The sequence below is a fragment of the Diuraphis noxia genome, unplaced genomic scaffold (assembly GCF_037042655.1).
Source record: "Diuraphis noxia isolate RWA-SAM2 unplaced genomic scaffold, SU_Dnox_SAM2 contig0003, whole genome shotgun sequence".
Lineage (NCBI taxonomy): Eukaryota > Metazoa > Arthropoda > Insecta > Hemiptera > Aphididae > Diuraphis > Diuraphis noxia.
The window spans coordinates 78,826,282-78,843,181 of record NW_028301713.1 but is presented as its reverse complement, the minus strand read 5'-3'; the positions used below and the strand labels follow the sequence as shown (position 1 = coordinate 78,843,181).

The following is a 16,900-nucleotide window of genomic DNA, read 5'->3' as shown; positions in this document are numbered from 1 at the left end:
GAGATCGTGTGGGGCTCTCTTAACCGATGCGGTTAGATAGGCTCCTAGGCCCTAAGTATCGCGAGACGTAGTGATCCGCTGAAACGCAAACCGGACGGAAGTTTATATACGTACGGCGTAAACATGGAGTTCGTATCTGCGTGCCTTGTGTTGATGGTCGCTGTTCTGCACGGAGGTAAGAAATCCCGACGTCCCGTACGCGATCGATTTACGTTTGTATTACGAGATATTATTTTTATTACTAAAAAACGACTGTTAAGGTTAAAAAAATACAGTTGTAAACTACGAAAAGTTCAAACGATTTTGAAAAGACAAAATATGCGTTAATATTTATTTAAAATCAGTAAATCATATAGCAGAAAAAAAGATAAAAAATGACTACAAAAGTCAATAAGTGATTTGGTTTTCGTATTAATTTTCATTGATGTGTGAATGTGTGATTATATCAGATAGCCTTGAAATCGTTTTATTTTTAATCAAAGATTGGCGAGTAACTTTATTTGGTTACATATTAAAAATAACTTTTTTGTGTGAGTACAAATCCAATTTGTTTCTGTAATTTGAATAATTTTGTTCAAATGTTCATTAATTCGTTTGGTAGGTATTTATTTTTTTAATACTTTTGTTTCATTTAAAGGTTATCTACAAAAGAAACAATTTGAATAATTTTGTTCGGTTCTTTACTACGATTTTATAACTTTAAAACTGAAGTTTGTTTTTTGTTACTTTTAACTATAAAAAGTTATAAGGTACCCATAGAAAAGTTTTTTGTTACTATTTTAACACATAAATGTTGAATATTCGATTTCTACAATATTTATTATTTATTGTATGCTAAAACATTGGCTGAAATTATAAAATAAATGGTTCAATGAGCTTATACATTTGGGACATTGTTACCCCAAATACAATAAAAATTGCCTTACATTTTTGAGTTAAGTTTAAGATTACAAAAAATGTTTAAATTACGTATGATATAAAATATTTGATTCATATTTTAATAGAAAGAATATATTCATTCTGACAAAGGGGTTTTCCAATACCTATTTACAACAATGTAGTATAAAAAAATTATGAAAAGTGGGTCTATAATACCGTGGTCAGCGGTATGTTAAGATATATAGAGTATCTATTATAATATAATCGTATAAAATATACATAACATTTTTTAAAATTAATGCTATTGAATTTTAATAATTTAGTTGTTATAGTAATGGTATCTATCTACAAAAAAAATTAATATGAAATAGGTAGGTACTTGTTAATTTTTTTGAACTGGCAAGTTATTCAAAATATTTAAATCTTTATGATTACTCTGTTGGAGGTTTTGAATTTGTAATTTTTGATTTCATTTATTTATAATAATAAACTAAACTTGAACTGTTCAGTTTATTTTAATTGTAAATTAATAGTTGTTTTTTTCTAAAATTGATTTTAATATTTTTACATTAAAATAAAATTTCATATTTGAGTGTTTGTAATAATATTTGACAAGTATTTCATAATTTATGAGTTAATTTTTGAAATGACGAGGAAAATTATTGAAAATTTGTCATTTTGAAGAAGGAAGCATAAGTTCCATCTGTATCTAAATTTCAAACGGTTTATTTTGGGTTAAATAATTAAATAAATAAATATTCTAGGTACCTAATATCTACATATTTTTTTTCTAAATAAAATGGTCAAACTCGCCGAACTGCATTCGGGTACAAAAAAGGGTGTTAATAAAAATGTTCAAAAAATGAAGTAAATTTAACTGTTTGTAAACCACCAACTTCCCATCTCGCATTAAATTCAATCATCAGCATAACTACTAATTATTATTTTAGATTCTGAGTGGAGCGAGGAATGTATTGATTTTACCATGATATGTTTGTGTATTTTTATTTTATTATTATTATTTTTTGTGTCTGTTATCAAGTTTTGGGACAGTAAAAATGCTTCGATTTTCTACTTCAGTACTTTGTTAGATCAGTAAGTGAATCTAGTTGGTGCCATAGGTATATGAAATTTTTACCGAATGTTTATATAAGTATACCTATTCTATCCACCATACGATTTTCAAATAATTTCGACTTAAGTTGAACTATTTATAGGTATATGCAATTTTCAATCATTATTAGTTTTTTTTAAATTAATATCGATAAAAATGTATTTGTTTGGTAGAAAAGCTTGAAAATGTAATACAAGGCTCCTAACATATTGTTACAATAGCAGTTGAAAAATAAAAGAAATACATAGTCACAATTTTTTTTTATAAGCATTCAAAGTTCAAATTTTGACAAAATATGTAAAAATCACGAAAATTTGTAAATTATTTTAAGCTAGAAATTCATAAACATTTTCTTTTTAAATCTAAGTTTTGAGCATTTTTAATAATCTATAATATATCTTTGACAGATAAACCGTCTCCGCTCAGAATCGTTTTTCGTATAAAACGTTATAATACCAATAATACCATTGGATTCAAATTTAATTCCATCCATCGCATTATCCCACTTGTAACCTATACAGTACAGTAGAGCGACATCCACGATTTACCCGCTTTTTGTTTTTATATATACTATAATATACATTAATAAATAGCACACACTTATTACAAAATATAATGTATATTATATTAACGTTATGTAAAAACTAATTTTTAACCACGCTAATTATTAAAACCATATTTATTCCTAAGCCTTTAAGTGGTAACGGAAATGAGTTAAGTTTTTTGAACTCGAGTGCAGTTCGAACATTACCTACCAATTTTTTAGTCAAGCACATTTCCTCGACCATTTTCTTATTTTAACCCAAGTGCAATTCGACCTTACCCAATTTATCAAGTATCGACTGGAAGCCAACACTAACTGTATTATTGCAATAACAGTCTATAATAATTATATGATTATTGATTAGATAAACAAGTAATTAGGTAGTATATCTATAGTAGTTATCTGGTGATGTTTGTGGTTTCGTTTTTATTGCTTATAATGTTTTGTGAATTTGTATAATATGTTATGTATTTTTCAACTTCGAAAGTTGTTCCTGACATAATATCTCCAATTCTACACCAACATCAGACATAATTTGCTTGCATGAAGATTACGAAACACTCGTAAAAATTTATACGATAAATAAATTTAAAGCAAATTAACGCATTAATTATTCACAATATTAGGCGGGGACAGATTTGAGAAAACTTTTCATCGTGACGTTTATAATGAACTAAATAATTTATACGTTTCTAAAATGCTTACGTCAGAGGCCAAATATAGTACGTGTGTGTGTGAGTGTGTGTCGTGTACAGAGTATTATTATTATCCAAACCACATCACCGCAATTGTGTGTGAGTTATAATACGTATACATCGTTAAAAACAAATGGTCCGACCCGAGTACCCATAACACAAACTCGGTCGCCGATGAAATCGAATGACTTCGCACGGCGCACGCGCATGTCTTCTAATAAGGACGCTCCAACTTCTACTCGTCTGGTGCAAACATTAAAAAGCTCAAATTGACGACAAGGCAAGAGCAGCGACGTACGTATGATAATAACTACTGTAGCGACTCGAATAACGGGTCAAGTACTCAAGTGATACTTGAGGTGTACGGCGATTATCACCGCATAAATACCGGCAACGGTGTAAACAACGACTACCTATACGATGTGAGGTTGGATGGTGGAAATACTATGATACGAGTAGGTATAATATTAGTTTGTTTTGACTTTTGGGCGGTTTCTCTGGGGAAGGGGGGTGTGGTGGCATTCGGTGAACAACGATATACGTGTCACACGTGAATGAGGTAGAGAGGCTGCCGTGTATCTTCTATTATTTAGTATTTACCCTGTTGGACTATGTGAGCGAGATCGATAAAGTGAATATAAAAACGGTATTTAATCGATAACTAGGTCGGGTTAGGTTTAGGACGAGAGTTGCGCGACACTACACTATATTATATGTATACCTATGTGTTTATGCGTACCTATATTATAGTCAGTGTGTCATTGTCACGTGATTAGTTTCGCGTAAAAAAAAAATGTTAAGTAAAAAATCTTTGAGACGGTACTGGATAGTATAAAATCTAAATGCGTGTATAAAAAAAAAAATGGTTCAAAAAAATCATTACGGTTAATTAAACTCGTCCGACTATTGCAAAACTGCGTTTGCCAACTGTGATCGAAATTCACATAATATAATTAAAACCGATTTCTACCGATCGTATCCAAATATATTATAATTTTATAAAATACTACAATAGCGCACGGTTAAGTATGATATTTTATCAGTAAAAAAATGTTCGAATAAATAATAACATCAATACGGGTGCATAGGACATACGAACATTTGTGTTGAAGACCTTATTGAAAGTCGAAAAATTAAATTTCTTTGGTGGAAATTGTCTATTTTCGATACCTTTAAAAAGGTCCATTTATCGAAGTTAGAACGGTTTCAACAATGCAAGATGTTCAATTTTTGGGAACAAATTGAATTATAGAAATTGGTACCTAGTCTATACATATTAATATTACTTTTATATTATATTATATTTTCATTATATTTTAAAGATAACACATTCTTAATATTTAGTTGACAAAAATGATTTAACCGGGAATATAAAAAAAAATTAAAACGCCAAAGCTCTTCGACATTTGTATAGCTATAGGTACCTCTGTTAACTTTCCCCCTTTTTTTTCCTGTTAAAAAACCAAGAACGAATAGAAATGTTCATAAAAATACTGCCACCCGTTCCTGTATCGTTTATTCATCAACATAATAATTTATACAAAATTGGAGGCCTCTAAATACCCAGAAAAGATGGCCTTCGGCTGACAGGGATACCTCTGTGTCTATAAATTATTATCTGTCTTCAATTTACATAATTTAAACATAATAACTTTACATTGTTGATATCCTGAAATAAATTTCAATTTGTGATATGATAAGTATCTAAAGGAATATTTCTTCCACTAAAAATGACAATGAAATGAAAGAACTGTTATAAGTAAATAATCATGAAATATTAAATCAAGATACCTTAGTTCTTTGCACTAACTAAATCTTATTCAGAATTTAATATTGTATATTAAATGAGTTTCTGTGGTTGTATAAAAGTGCGTATGAACTTAAAACTTAAAATTCGATTAAAATATGATTCGGGGTTCTGAATATACAAGGTTGGGAAAGTTAATGAAAATAATTAATTGTGACAAGTTAATTAAATTAAATTAAATTACTTTCTGTTAAAATAGTTAACAAAGAAAAGATTGAAGTATCTAAGGTTAAAATTGATATATGAATTTAGAGTTAAGATGGAAAATAAAATTTACTTAACTTAGTTAAAAAAAGGATTTTTCTCCAAATTATACTATTTATAAGTCATAAAATTCCCTAGTATTTTGATTCAAACAAGATACATTTACTAAGATATCAGATTATTTTATGATATATCATGATTCATGACAAAATAAATGACCATAATCAAAAAAGAGTCTTCATACATATGTAACAAAAAGAAAAGTTACCTAGCTGCACTATAATGATAACTAGCTATAAAAAGCTACAATAATACAAATTTTAACTAAAAATAAAGAAGTTAAAAACTAAAATATTTTACTCTTACTTTATCATAAGTTAACCTTTGTGAATATGAAGTTTATAATGATTATGTATATTTGATATTAATTATTGACACAGAAGATAATACTTTTATGATTATAGGCCATTATATCGAAAAAAATAAAACCGAAAAAAAATAGTGAAAACATATTATCACAATAAGTACAAGTATAAAAATATAATATATCTTACTAAAAATGTAACGCTAGTTAAATATCGGAAATTTATTTGTGTAAATTTCAAGATCAATAAAATATATATATATATATATATATATATATAATATAAAAAAATATTCACAAAATCATAGTTACATTTGTAGAGTTAAGTAAGTTGTAAGCAATACCTTTTAAATAATTAATATTGTCTTTAGTATTGTAAGATAAAGTTTAAAAAATACAGTTCAAATAGAATATAAATTAATAAGAACAACACTTTATCAACGATTGTCACGTTGCCGAACAAAACTATTTGATATCCATGTAGTATGTACACTATTCACGATGAAAGCGATAACGGATATTACCCTGAGTCACAATAATAATGACAGATTAATATAGATTATATATATTCTCTATTCTCTGTTTAATACTTACTATAAAAGCAAGAGTTTTCCCCTAAACATTCGATATAATTTAGTTTCATTTATTTTATTTTCGCTTTTTGGAAGGTTACCACTTTTTATGATATAGAAAATAAGAGCGTATTTTGATATACGTATATCTACAGTACATGATGAATAAATGTAGTTATAGTATATTATATAATGTTAATATTATAATAATGTAAAAATATTATTTAAAAGAATGAAACATATATTATTAGAAATAAAATACGAGTATAAGGAAGAATTTATATAATAAAACAAAAGAAGTCACTATGATATACTATAGAGGGTGTCGTGTGTACCTCGTTATTGAGTAGGTCACTGTGACGGATAAAATATGATTGTATACGAAAAATGATACCGAGCGGAGACAGTCTGTGATCTATATTTCTAAGGATATTTTAATATTTATATTGCTTTTAGGAACTAATTTTTGAAAAAACAGATCGCATATATTTCAAAACAAAATTTTTAATGTTATTTGAAATTTCATAAAAAATAATATTAAATATAGTAGTACCAATGTACCGTAGAACGGTTTAAAGAAGTCGGTCGTATCAATAGCAAAATTAATCTAAATATTTTAACGATATAATTATGTTATTTAGTAAATAATATTTTGCGTAATAGAACTAATAGAAATGAGTTTTAAGACCCAACATCGCTTACCAATATTACATTATTAATTATAATACTAACTTATGATATAATACGATAAAATGATTATATATTTCTATCGTTTATAATCATTATAGCACTTAAAGGCCTATGTTGACGCGGGTTAACTAAATAATAATAATAATAATAAAAATTATTATGATTTTATTAAAATCAATTCACTAAAGGTAAAACTTATGAAGTAGTTACTATTATATTTTCTAGCTTATTAGTCCAGTAAAACTATTATTATCAACAGACAAATAAAAAATGCTATAATTATTAAAAAATAATATTTACAAATTGAAAATTTGAAATATATAGTATGATTAACTCTAAAAAGCTTCACCGATTTTTATTAACTGAGTAAGGGCCAGTTGTACCGTCTACGGTAAAACTTCGATTATGCTTAATCAGCTGATAACAGATATTTAACCGGACAAATTCGGCCGATTAAACCCCGGTTAACTTTAATCGGAGATGCTATAACTGGCCCTAAACTAAAAAAGTATGGAAAAATGGGGATATTTACGTAAGATTAATTTTTGATAAAATTTATTTTGTTATATTGTTGTAGATTAAAAAATAATAATAACATTAGGTACTTGAAATTGTTATTGAATATTACATAAGTATACATTTTTTTAAATGATAATTTTTATGCTACATGATTAGTTAGCTAAAATGTTTAAAAATAAAATAGAACGTTCCTCACTAGTTTTACTTCAATATATTTAAAAATGTAAAAAATACAAATTGAAAACGTGTATAAATATTAAAATAAAAATTATGGTAATTAAAAAAATTAATATCATAACTGTTTGAAATTAAAAATCACGAAAACTTGCCAATCATTTTATAGTTAAAAATGCATACAACTTTCAGTTTTAGTTCTTAAAAGGCTTGAAAATATAATACTTAGATATACGCTCAATAATAAGGGAAACTAAGACACTTTTCATATAGTAAAGCGAGTTTTTCGGTTTTTGTCATAAAATAATAAGTAATGTATAAATGAGTTTTATTGTAAATTAATATTTTTTATTTAGGTGTATTATCAGAATTAACAGAAAATAACTACGATGAAAAAAAATTTACGTTAGAAAATGTATCGAGTATTTCTAAAAGGCAAACAAATTTCCAAAATGATAATCTTAACCAACAACAAGTAAAATATTACATTTAAAAAGTAACATCTAATTGAATAATATGTTCTGATTTTTCATTAGATTCCACAAACATACTTCGATTATATTCAGCAGGAAAATTATGATGGTAATTTAGTACCAGAACAACAGCAGTTTGGACAACAAAACGTACAACAGCAGTTTGGACAGCAAAACGTACGACAGTTTGGACAACAAGACGTACGACAGTTTGGACAACAAAATGTACAACAACAAGTTTTTGTACAAGGGTAAATATATATATATTTTTTTACAAAATCATCAATTATTAATATATGAACATGAAAATATTATGTAATGTCAATTTTAGATCACCATCAGATGTATTTCCTCCAACTACTACGACGACTCTATCGCCATTCACTGCTGAACAAGTTCGACTTCAAGAAGAGTATGCGAGAAGAACATTAGTAGAACAGCAGACAGCGCTAATTAGATCCCGTCAGAGGCCTTTAGTCCAACCACTTCCAACTCAGTTTCAAATCCAACCTTCATCGATCCCCGAACAACAGCAGTCACAACCACTGCAATTTATAGATCAAAGTGGGCAAGTGCGTCAACAAAATTTTGTTCCTCAACAACAAGATTTAGTGTCACAACAACAAACCGTTTTGCCTGTTTCAAGTGATGAACCGTTTTCATACGCTCAAGTCCAATTTGGTCCGGTGGCCAAACAAGAGGAAACAGTCGTCAGCCGACCGAAAGGTCAAAGATCCGTCTCGAGGCCCAGAATAAATTACGCTGTTGAACCTGTCACTCAACAGACGATAGACTACTCAGCAGTGACTAAGGTGAATCCGGTGCCGTTTAGTAGCCGTTTACCTCAAAATGTTGTTTACATCCAGCCAAACGGTCAGATGTACAAAGCGATCGAAGATACCGAGCCAGTTGTACAGATTCCGCGAAAGAATCACTATACAGACGAATACCAGACGATATCAGCGGTAACTTCCGGGCCTACAACTAGTGCCACGTCTTTGAAGTCATCAACTACTACCGTGGATCCAATAGAAGAAGAGCAAGTGGTATTGATTCCACGGCCGAAGAAACTTAATCAAAGGCCTAGACAGGAAAGTCGCAAATCGAGTAGAGTACAACAACAGGTGGTGAGAACCGAGAGACCTCAGCACCAACAAGACCAACAACTGCCGCAGTCATCCGAAGTGGAGCCGGACAATTTTCTCACGTCACTTCTATCTAGATTCCAGCAGACACAACCAGAAACGACAGTCGCCGCTTTACCAAAGCTGAGAGGCAGCCAAAGGGCAAAAAGTGGTAACCGTTCTGGAACATCCAAGTACTTGCCAGACAGAAGTCAGTTGCAGCTATTGCAATTTCCACATGAGCTCAAGGCGTTAACCACTGCCGAACTAAAAGTGTTGGAAGAAACGAGCGCACGAATCGCTGCCGCCAACGACAAATCTGTGGAAAAAAAACAGCTTCTAAGAGACACTCCAGATACTGATACAGCATCACATTCACCATCATCAAATGTAAAACTCAACGAACGATTTATCCTGGGGAATAGACCAGTTCCCATGCCGGTTGAACTTAGCGAGCAACAACGTCAATTCCTCGCAGCTCAAGGTATCCGTAACTTATATCGAGTGGATTACGATCAGTCAGGAAATGAGTTACCGCTGACTTATGTATTAGCATTGGATAACCGCCCCAAATTGGCAGAGCTGAAACAGAAACTCTGAAACTACCCATAAAATATCAACATAACAAAAAGTGCCTATTTATGTATTAAGTGTGTTTTAAATTTATCATTAATTTTCTTTGTAAATAATAATATGTATTAAGTATTAAAGTATAATATACGTAATTACTCGTTTCTGCCATGCTCTAAAATACCAGTTTCCGCCATTGCCCGTTTCTGCCAATATTGGAAAATGTTGGAATCCCATTTCAGTAAATTCACCTACTAAATTATGAATTATGATCAAAATATTGAAAAGCAACTAAAAATTTATTTTTCATTTTATTTAAACTTAACTCAGATTGTAAAAAATCATCAAAGTCTGTTAAATAACTTTATTTTTAAAGAAATGTATGGTTTGTAGTTAATTATATACATAGAATTAATTATTGTTCTAATCAGTGACAGATTGTTAATTATATTATAAAATAAATAAATACAATAAGTAAAAGCGATGACTGTAAATAAACATATTTATCTACAATAAAGTAAGACACAATAAGCACATGATGAGAGAATTCGTCTAGCGATGGAACATTCCAGGTTAATAACTTAAATTTTTTAATACGAGTTATTAGTTATTATGTTGTTTTTATAAAAAATTTATTGATCAAACAGAACAAATATTATAATATATTAGTATATTACCCATACTATTTTCTATTTGAGTAATTATTACTAAATTGTCAATATTAAACATTGTCGTAAAAACTAGGAAAAATTGTTTTAAACTAAAATTTGAATATACCTTGACAATTATCATGTTACTGTTTATTTTTTTAAGATTCAACATTCAACATAATATAATTCTAATACTGATTATTTATTAGTTAATCAATTATTTCACACGTAATAAATTGAAAATAAAAAATGTATTTCAAAAATATGGAATATAAGTATAATTATTTTACCAGAGCAGGTATCCAGGAGGAAAAAGGAATCAAACTTTTTAAAAATTGGCGGAAAATGGAAATGGAAATTGTAGAAATAGTCATTTTAAATTTTTCAGAAATGCGCAATTCACGCTCATATACACGTCTCTTGTTATTGTTATAATTATAATTATAATTTTGTATTTATGTAAATTATTTCTTTCTTCATTTTGTAAAATTTGACTTCTTTGAAATACAAAATAATGTAGTTATTTAATATTTTTCAGAAAGTGTAATCTTTTTTTTAAAAAACGTTATTTAAAAAATAAAGCATGAAAAAATAAATTTCTATAAAAAAAAATTACTCGGGGTATTTTAAAATTAATGCATTAGTTAATATATAACTTAAGTAGATAGTTTTGAAATATATTAAAAAATATTATTATTGTGGGTACAAGTCTCAGTAATATTTTGAAAACTTTTTAAACAACTTACTCATATAATAGCTGAGAGCGAAAAATGTTGTAATTTTAAAGTAAAACTTATTATCATACAAATCATCATATTCAAAAAATAATTTCTTAATCAGTTCTTAAAAATATATTTTATCATAATTTCGTCATAATATTCTTGAAATTAGGAATCAAATAAAAATTATTTATATATTTAATACATTTTTGTATACACATTGTATAATAATTATGGTAACATTTTATAAATTATTACCAAAAAAACAGTGTAATAAATTTAATCACAAATTAAAAATTATAATACCTGTATGTATTATTTGTATTGATAGTTTAATAATTATTGTATACAGTTCTAATATTAATCACAAAAAAAATCGACTATAGAAAAAAAATGGTAAGCCATGAATGGTATTCACGAATCTTGATATTATTATTTAGGCCAATACTGGTCATTATGATGAGTTTGAATTTTAATAAAAATTGATGCTATCTTTAAATATTTTTAGTTAACTACATAGATATATTTTTAGTATTAAAAATTTTTAATTGCCTCCCTCTCCGTACATACCTAATAAATATACATAATGATGTTTTAATAGATTTTTAACTTGAGGTAAACCTCTCCTAATGAAATTCCTTGCTACATCCTTGAGTACATGTATACTTATTGAGGAAGAAGGCTAGAACAAAAGTGAGAAATTTAAAGTACGGAATTTTTTTCTCACGATCGTGATATTTAATTATATAAGTATATTTCATGTATTGTTTTCATATTATTTTGGTTCCATCAGTTATGTATTTTTTAAAATTATATTAGGGTTAATAATAATTTATATTAGGGTATAAATGTTAGTGCCTATACAGGTATTTTGTTTCAACGAATTTCGCGGCGATTATTACCATAGTACGGTATTTTAATACAATATTATTGTAGATTATGTCGTAAATATCATAAACATAATATATCTAAACAAATTATTTCACTGGGCACGAAAAAAGTTTATATATATAAAGTAAACGAAAATGACTGAAAAATGAACAGGTACCGTACGTGCTCACACATGCAATGTGAATGTTCTTGACTTCTTGAACTAAGCCCACCAGATGGGACAGATGGGTGTAGAATTTGTGTAATAGAATTATATTAATAACTTCGGAACTGAATCATGGCAAAATTATGGTAGAAATATTTTGAAAATCGCTGCGAAAATATTGAACGAATCAGTCATGCGAATTCGCTGTGTTTAGCCTCGCAGAGCGATATTCGCCGTAAAATTCGTCGGGTGGATTTCGCGGCGAATATCGCCATGTATAGCCCCAGCCTAAAAGTTATGGAAATAGACGGTTTTGCGGTTTTATGGACTGGGCGGTTTTAAAAATAATCATCCGTCGACGACGAATATCGCGGCGGATTAATTCGCGGCGAAATCGTATAGCCTCTCTGATTTAAACATATACGTTTTCGACGACAGCGGAAATCGCCGCGAAATTCGTCGGGCGGATTTCGCAGCGAATATCGCCGTAGGTTAGGTTAGTTCAAGCAAGTTGGACGTTTGTATCGTATCGACTATTGATTGGCAAAATATATTGGTACAACATTATTGTAGTAGTTTCATGTTAATCTATAAATTAATCTATAATATTATAAACTATCTATTTATGATATATACAGTGTACTGGCTATTGTATGTTTCTATGCGGGTCGATTGTGTATTGATTGTATATTCAATTATTTGATTAATATTAAAAAGTAATTATATATATATATATATATATATATCTGTCATCACCTTATGGAGTAGAATAAATGTCACCACATCGGTAAACCTATACTTTCATGTGACCAATTCTAAACAATTTTAACAATATAAAACGACAGAACCTAATACTGCAGTGGTCGTCACTTATTGGACTCACGTTTAATTGACTCATTCGCTTATAGACTCAAAATGGCTGGTTCCAATTTGCATATACATATACTAACACACAGCAAAAATTCGTCTATTCCAAAACGGTTATAGGGTCATTTGAAAATTAGATAAATAAAGAAAATATTATGTACATATATTGAAAAAACGTGATTTAAATGCCATATAAGTCGGTACCGGTATTTCGCTTTTATCGTGTAGATAAAATAAATGACTTTTTCACGATAAACCAAGCAGTCGTCAATGTCAATTAAGCAACATAAATCTTACGGTGATATGATTATGAAGTTAGCCGAAGAAGGGAAAATCCAATCAACCCTAGATGGATTTTTATCGAAAAATTAATTAGATTTTCCATACCTATATAATATTTTATTTTATTTTTAATTGCGTGTAGCTATATTTTTATTTTTATACAACCTTTATATAACCCTATTCAATGAATATTTTTTATGTAAATAAGCATTTTTACAATTTATTTTGGGTTATTCGCCTTATTGACTCATTCGGTTAATGGACTCAAATTATCAAGTCTCAAAGTGAGTCCAATAAGCGGCGACCACTGTACATATTATATTGATTATTATTAACATAAGTAATAATATCTGTTATCTGTTTATACTGATTTAAGCTGTAGAGTCAATTCCTAACTAAAATGAAGATAAAATTGAATTATATATTGTATTAAATGAGTTTTAGTTAAAAAAAAATAAGGTTATTTAATAAAACCACAATATTAATGTATTAATTACTGTTTTCTGACATTTAAAAATCGGAATAAGCTGGAACAAAATGGGGTATGTATAATACAATAGTATTAGTTAATTGATGTTTCCGAAATGTCTAATAAAATTATTACACTGAGTTATATTTATTTAAAGAACATTTTTTTGTACTTATAATAGTTTATCTTATTTTAAGTTATTAGGTGTTTGTATAGGTAATAATAACACTAATAAAAAAAATCAATATTTTACTAGCAAAATTAAAATAAACGATTTAAGAACAAAATTAAAATGTCTCCCGAAGTCCTGAATGTTAGATAACAAAGAATACAAGAAAACGTAGGTATTGTAGGTTGTAATTAGTTAAAGGAGTAAACAATAAAAGCATATTAAAATATTATCTACATAACAATATGGAACTAAAATAATTAAAGCTCTCGTAAATCATGGTACAATTAAAATATTATAATTCGGTATAATTTGTAAATTATGTTTTTTTCAAAGTATTGTACATATTATTTTTATTATACTAATTATTATTATATGATTCATTTTATCGTACAAGCTTTCATTTAGCTTCATTGTGTCTTTTATTAGGATAAATAAAATGTAGATTGTCATCGTTGTTGTGAAGATAAAATATACTTTTTAGCGTAGAACCGGCTTTATATTATACCTTAGAGTCATATAACAAAATATTGTAGGGTAAAAATTACGATTTTAAAATAATGAAAATATTTATGATGAGTATTAAAAATAAACTAATGTGAAGAATTTTATGTAAAAATACATTTTTACTAAAATTAATTTATAAGCTACTGCTGAATTTAGTTTGACGGAGTAATAATATAAAACTTACAGCTATTCAAATATAAACAATTGTCAATTAAAGTAGTTGAGTTAATTTAATAAAATATACCTTTTTTCTATAAGTTATTATTGAAATCGATAAATTTTGTACTTCATATTATATGCATTAAATGTAGGTATTGTCTAACAAAGTACATAAATTTAAATTTAAAAATGTGTTAAGAGGACCATGTACGTGTAGTCTTCGGGTTAAATTTACGTTCAGAAAAATCCACTTAACTTTGTTATTTTAAATTCTGAAAGGAGCAAGGAGCGATGAGGACGTCACAACCGCATGTGATGTCGCTGTCTAACAATTAAGTTTTTGGAATGATAATTTTTTTATTATGACGTGTAGTATGCACGATCTAAAGTATAGAAAAAGATTTCAAGATTTTCAACTCGAGAATATTTCCTGGTATTAAAGTGAATCTAGTTTGTTTTTTGGAAGGTTAAAGTTACAAATTTCTAGTATTTTTATAAATAATTATAGTGGTGAAAAAATTAAGAAATATGCAGTTTTCGATAAAATCAGTTTTCTAATTTTGTTGTTATTCTTGAAATTTTCGCCATTATTTGTATTAGTATTTTACATGATAATATTCCTTGAAAAATATTTTGACTTTCATTGAAATATTTGAAATTTTTGTAATTTTTTTTCAATGATTGATGAAAACAAAAAAATTCAATAAACTTATACATTTAATACAAGTTTCCTCATCAGTTGTTATTACTGGAATTGAAAAAAAAATTGTACGTAATTTACTGTTCAAAAATGTTTCATGAACGTCTGAATTTTAAATTTAAATGGTAACGAAATAGGACATCCATACGTTAAATAACGATTTTTCATTAAACAATTCTCTTTCGACCAATATACTACATAATGTATTAATAAAATAGCGATATTAATATAACATCATAAAATTAAAAATATACTTAATGATATAGGCTAATAGGTCTGTCTTCAAACACAATCGTAATTCGTGTACGCAATGATCTACTGTTGGATTCAAATTGAACACATATTACATTACAGTAACTCAATGACTTTTATAGTATATACACAACACCATTATACTTTACAGTGGAGTGGTTACATACATTCCTCCTTTTTAATATTAGATAAACATCACTGCACGGGAAATGGTTACCTAGTATTTTACTACATACACAATCACATTTCACATGGAGCAAGAAACGAAAGTTCTTTTCATATTGGTTATAGTTGAATTCCTAAAACCAAATAGTTTGCAATCATCTTAAAAAAAATAAATTGATTATTTTATTTGTAAATACTTATTATCCCATAAAATACTTATTAATTATGAATTTTAGAAAATATTATTTTCATAATTAATTATATTCATTATAATGTAACAACATTTTTGAAAACATTTTATCAAACATATATCTTTAAGTTCATAATTCGAAGCAAAATAATGTTTTGAGAATTTTCATATTACAATCGGATAGGTAGGCGGAGCAGTAACCACTCTGCCATCAACAAAAGCGCATGTGTCATATCAAAAAGAGGTTGACATTTTAGATGTAAAATAAATTGTACTATACGATATTGTTATAAATGTCTAAAAAGTGTACAATTTGAAAAGTACCTACAAATTATTTTAAATTAGATACGATACTTTAATATGGTGGCTTAGTGAGGCGCGGTCGTACGCTCAATCTGCGGAAACGCATATACAAACTGCACGTGTTACAACCCTATAAACTTAATAACCTACAAACAAAATATACAAACCCTACCGTACCACCTCATACCCAATGACGTATGGTTCCTCGAGTTCCCCTTAATTATAATACATAATAACAATTTAAAAAATATACTTTTTGCTATAGTAATACTTTAATAATTTACCTATATACCACTTGTGAATAAATACAATCATTTATGCCAAAACAAGATAGAAAACTTACCTTTAAAGCTAAAATAAACTAACCTTGCTTTAAAAAAACAATAATTGCATTTTTATGTTTTTAATATTCGTTATAGTTTATGTATTAATATATATGGCATTTCGTTATATTGAGTTGTATCTAAATATAACATACTAAAATACTTACATATATTGTTATAACTACTTTTCGTCACTATTGAAATCGAGTCTCATCATTTTACTTAAGTACACCGATTTTTATTTTTAGTGATAACGATAATATTGGTTTTATAATGTTGATAAAATTGCATTATATATGTTAATATTTTGAAGTGACGTACTGACGTCAATATGTTCAACAGCTGACACAAGTCTCGATACATGGATTATGTACAATGAT

The 16,900-nt window shown here is 27.9% G+C and overlaps 1 protein-coding gene across 1 annotated transcript; it reads left to right on the top strand.

Moving 5' to 3' along the window:
• On the top strand, positions 1-10,909 carry LOC107168214 (uncharacterized). Its single transcript, XM_015517543.2, has 4 exons — positions 1-175; positions 7,919-8,037; positions 8,099-8,286; positions 8,367-10,909. The coding sequence occupies exons 1-4, from the start codon at positions 124-126 to the stop codon at positions 9,757-9,759; spliced, it is 1,752 nt and encodes a 583-aa protein (XP_015373029.1). The 5' UTR covers positions 1-123; the 3' UTR covers positions 9,760-10,909.
• Positions 10,910-16,900: the final 5,991 nt, after the last annotated feature.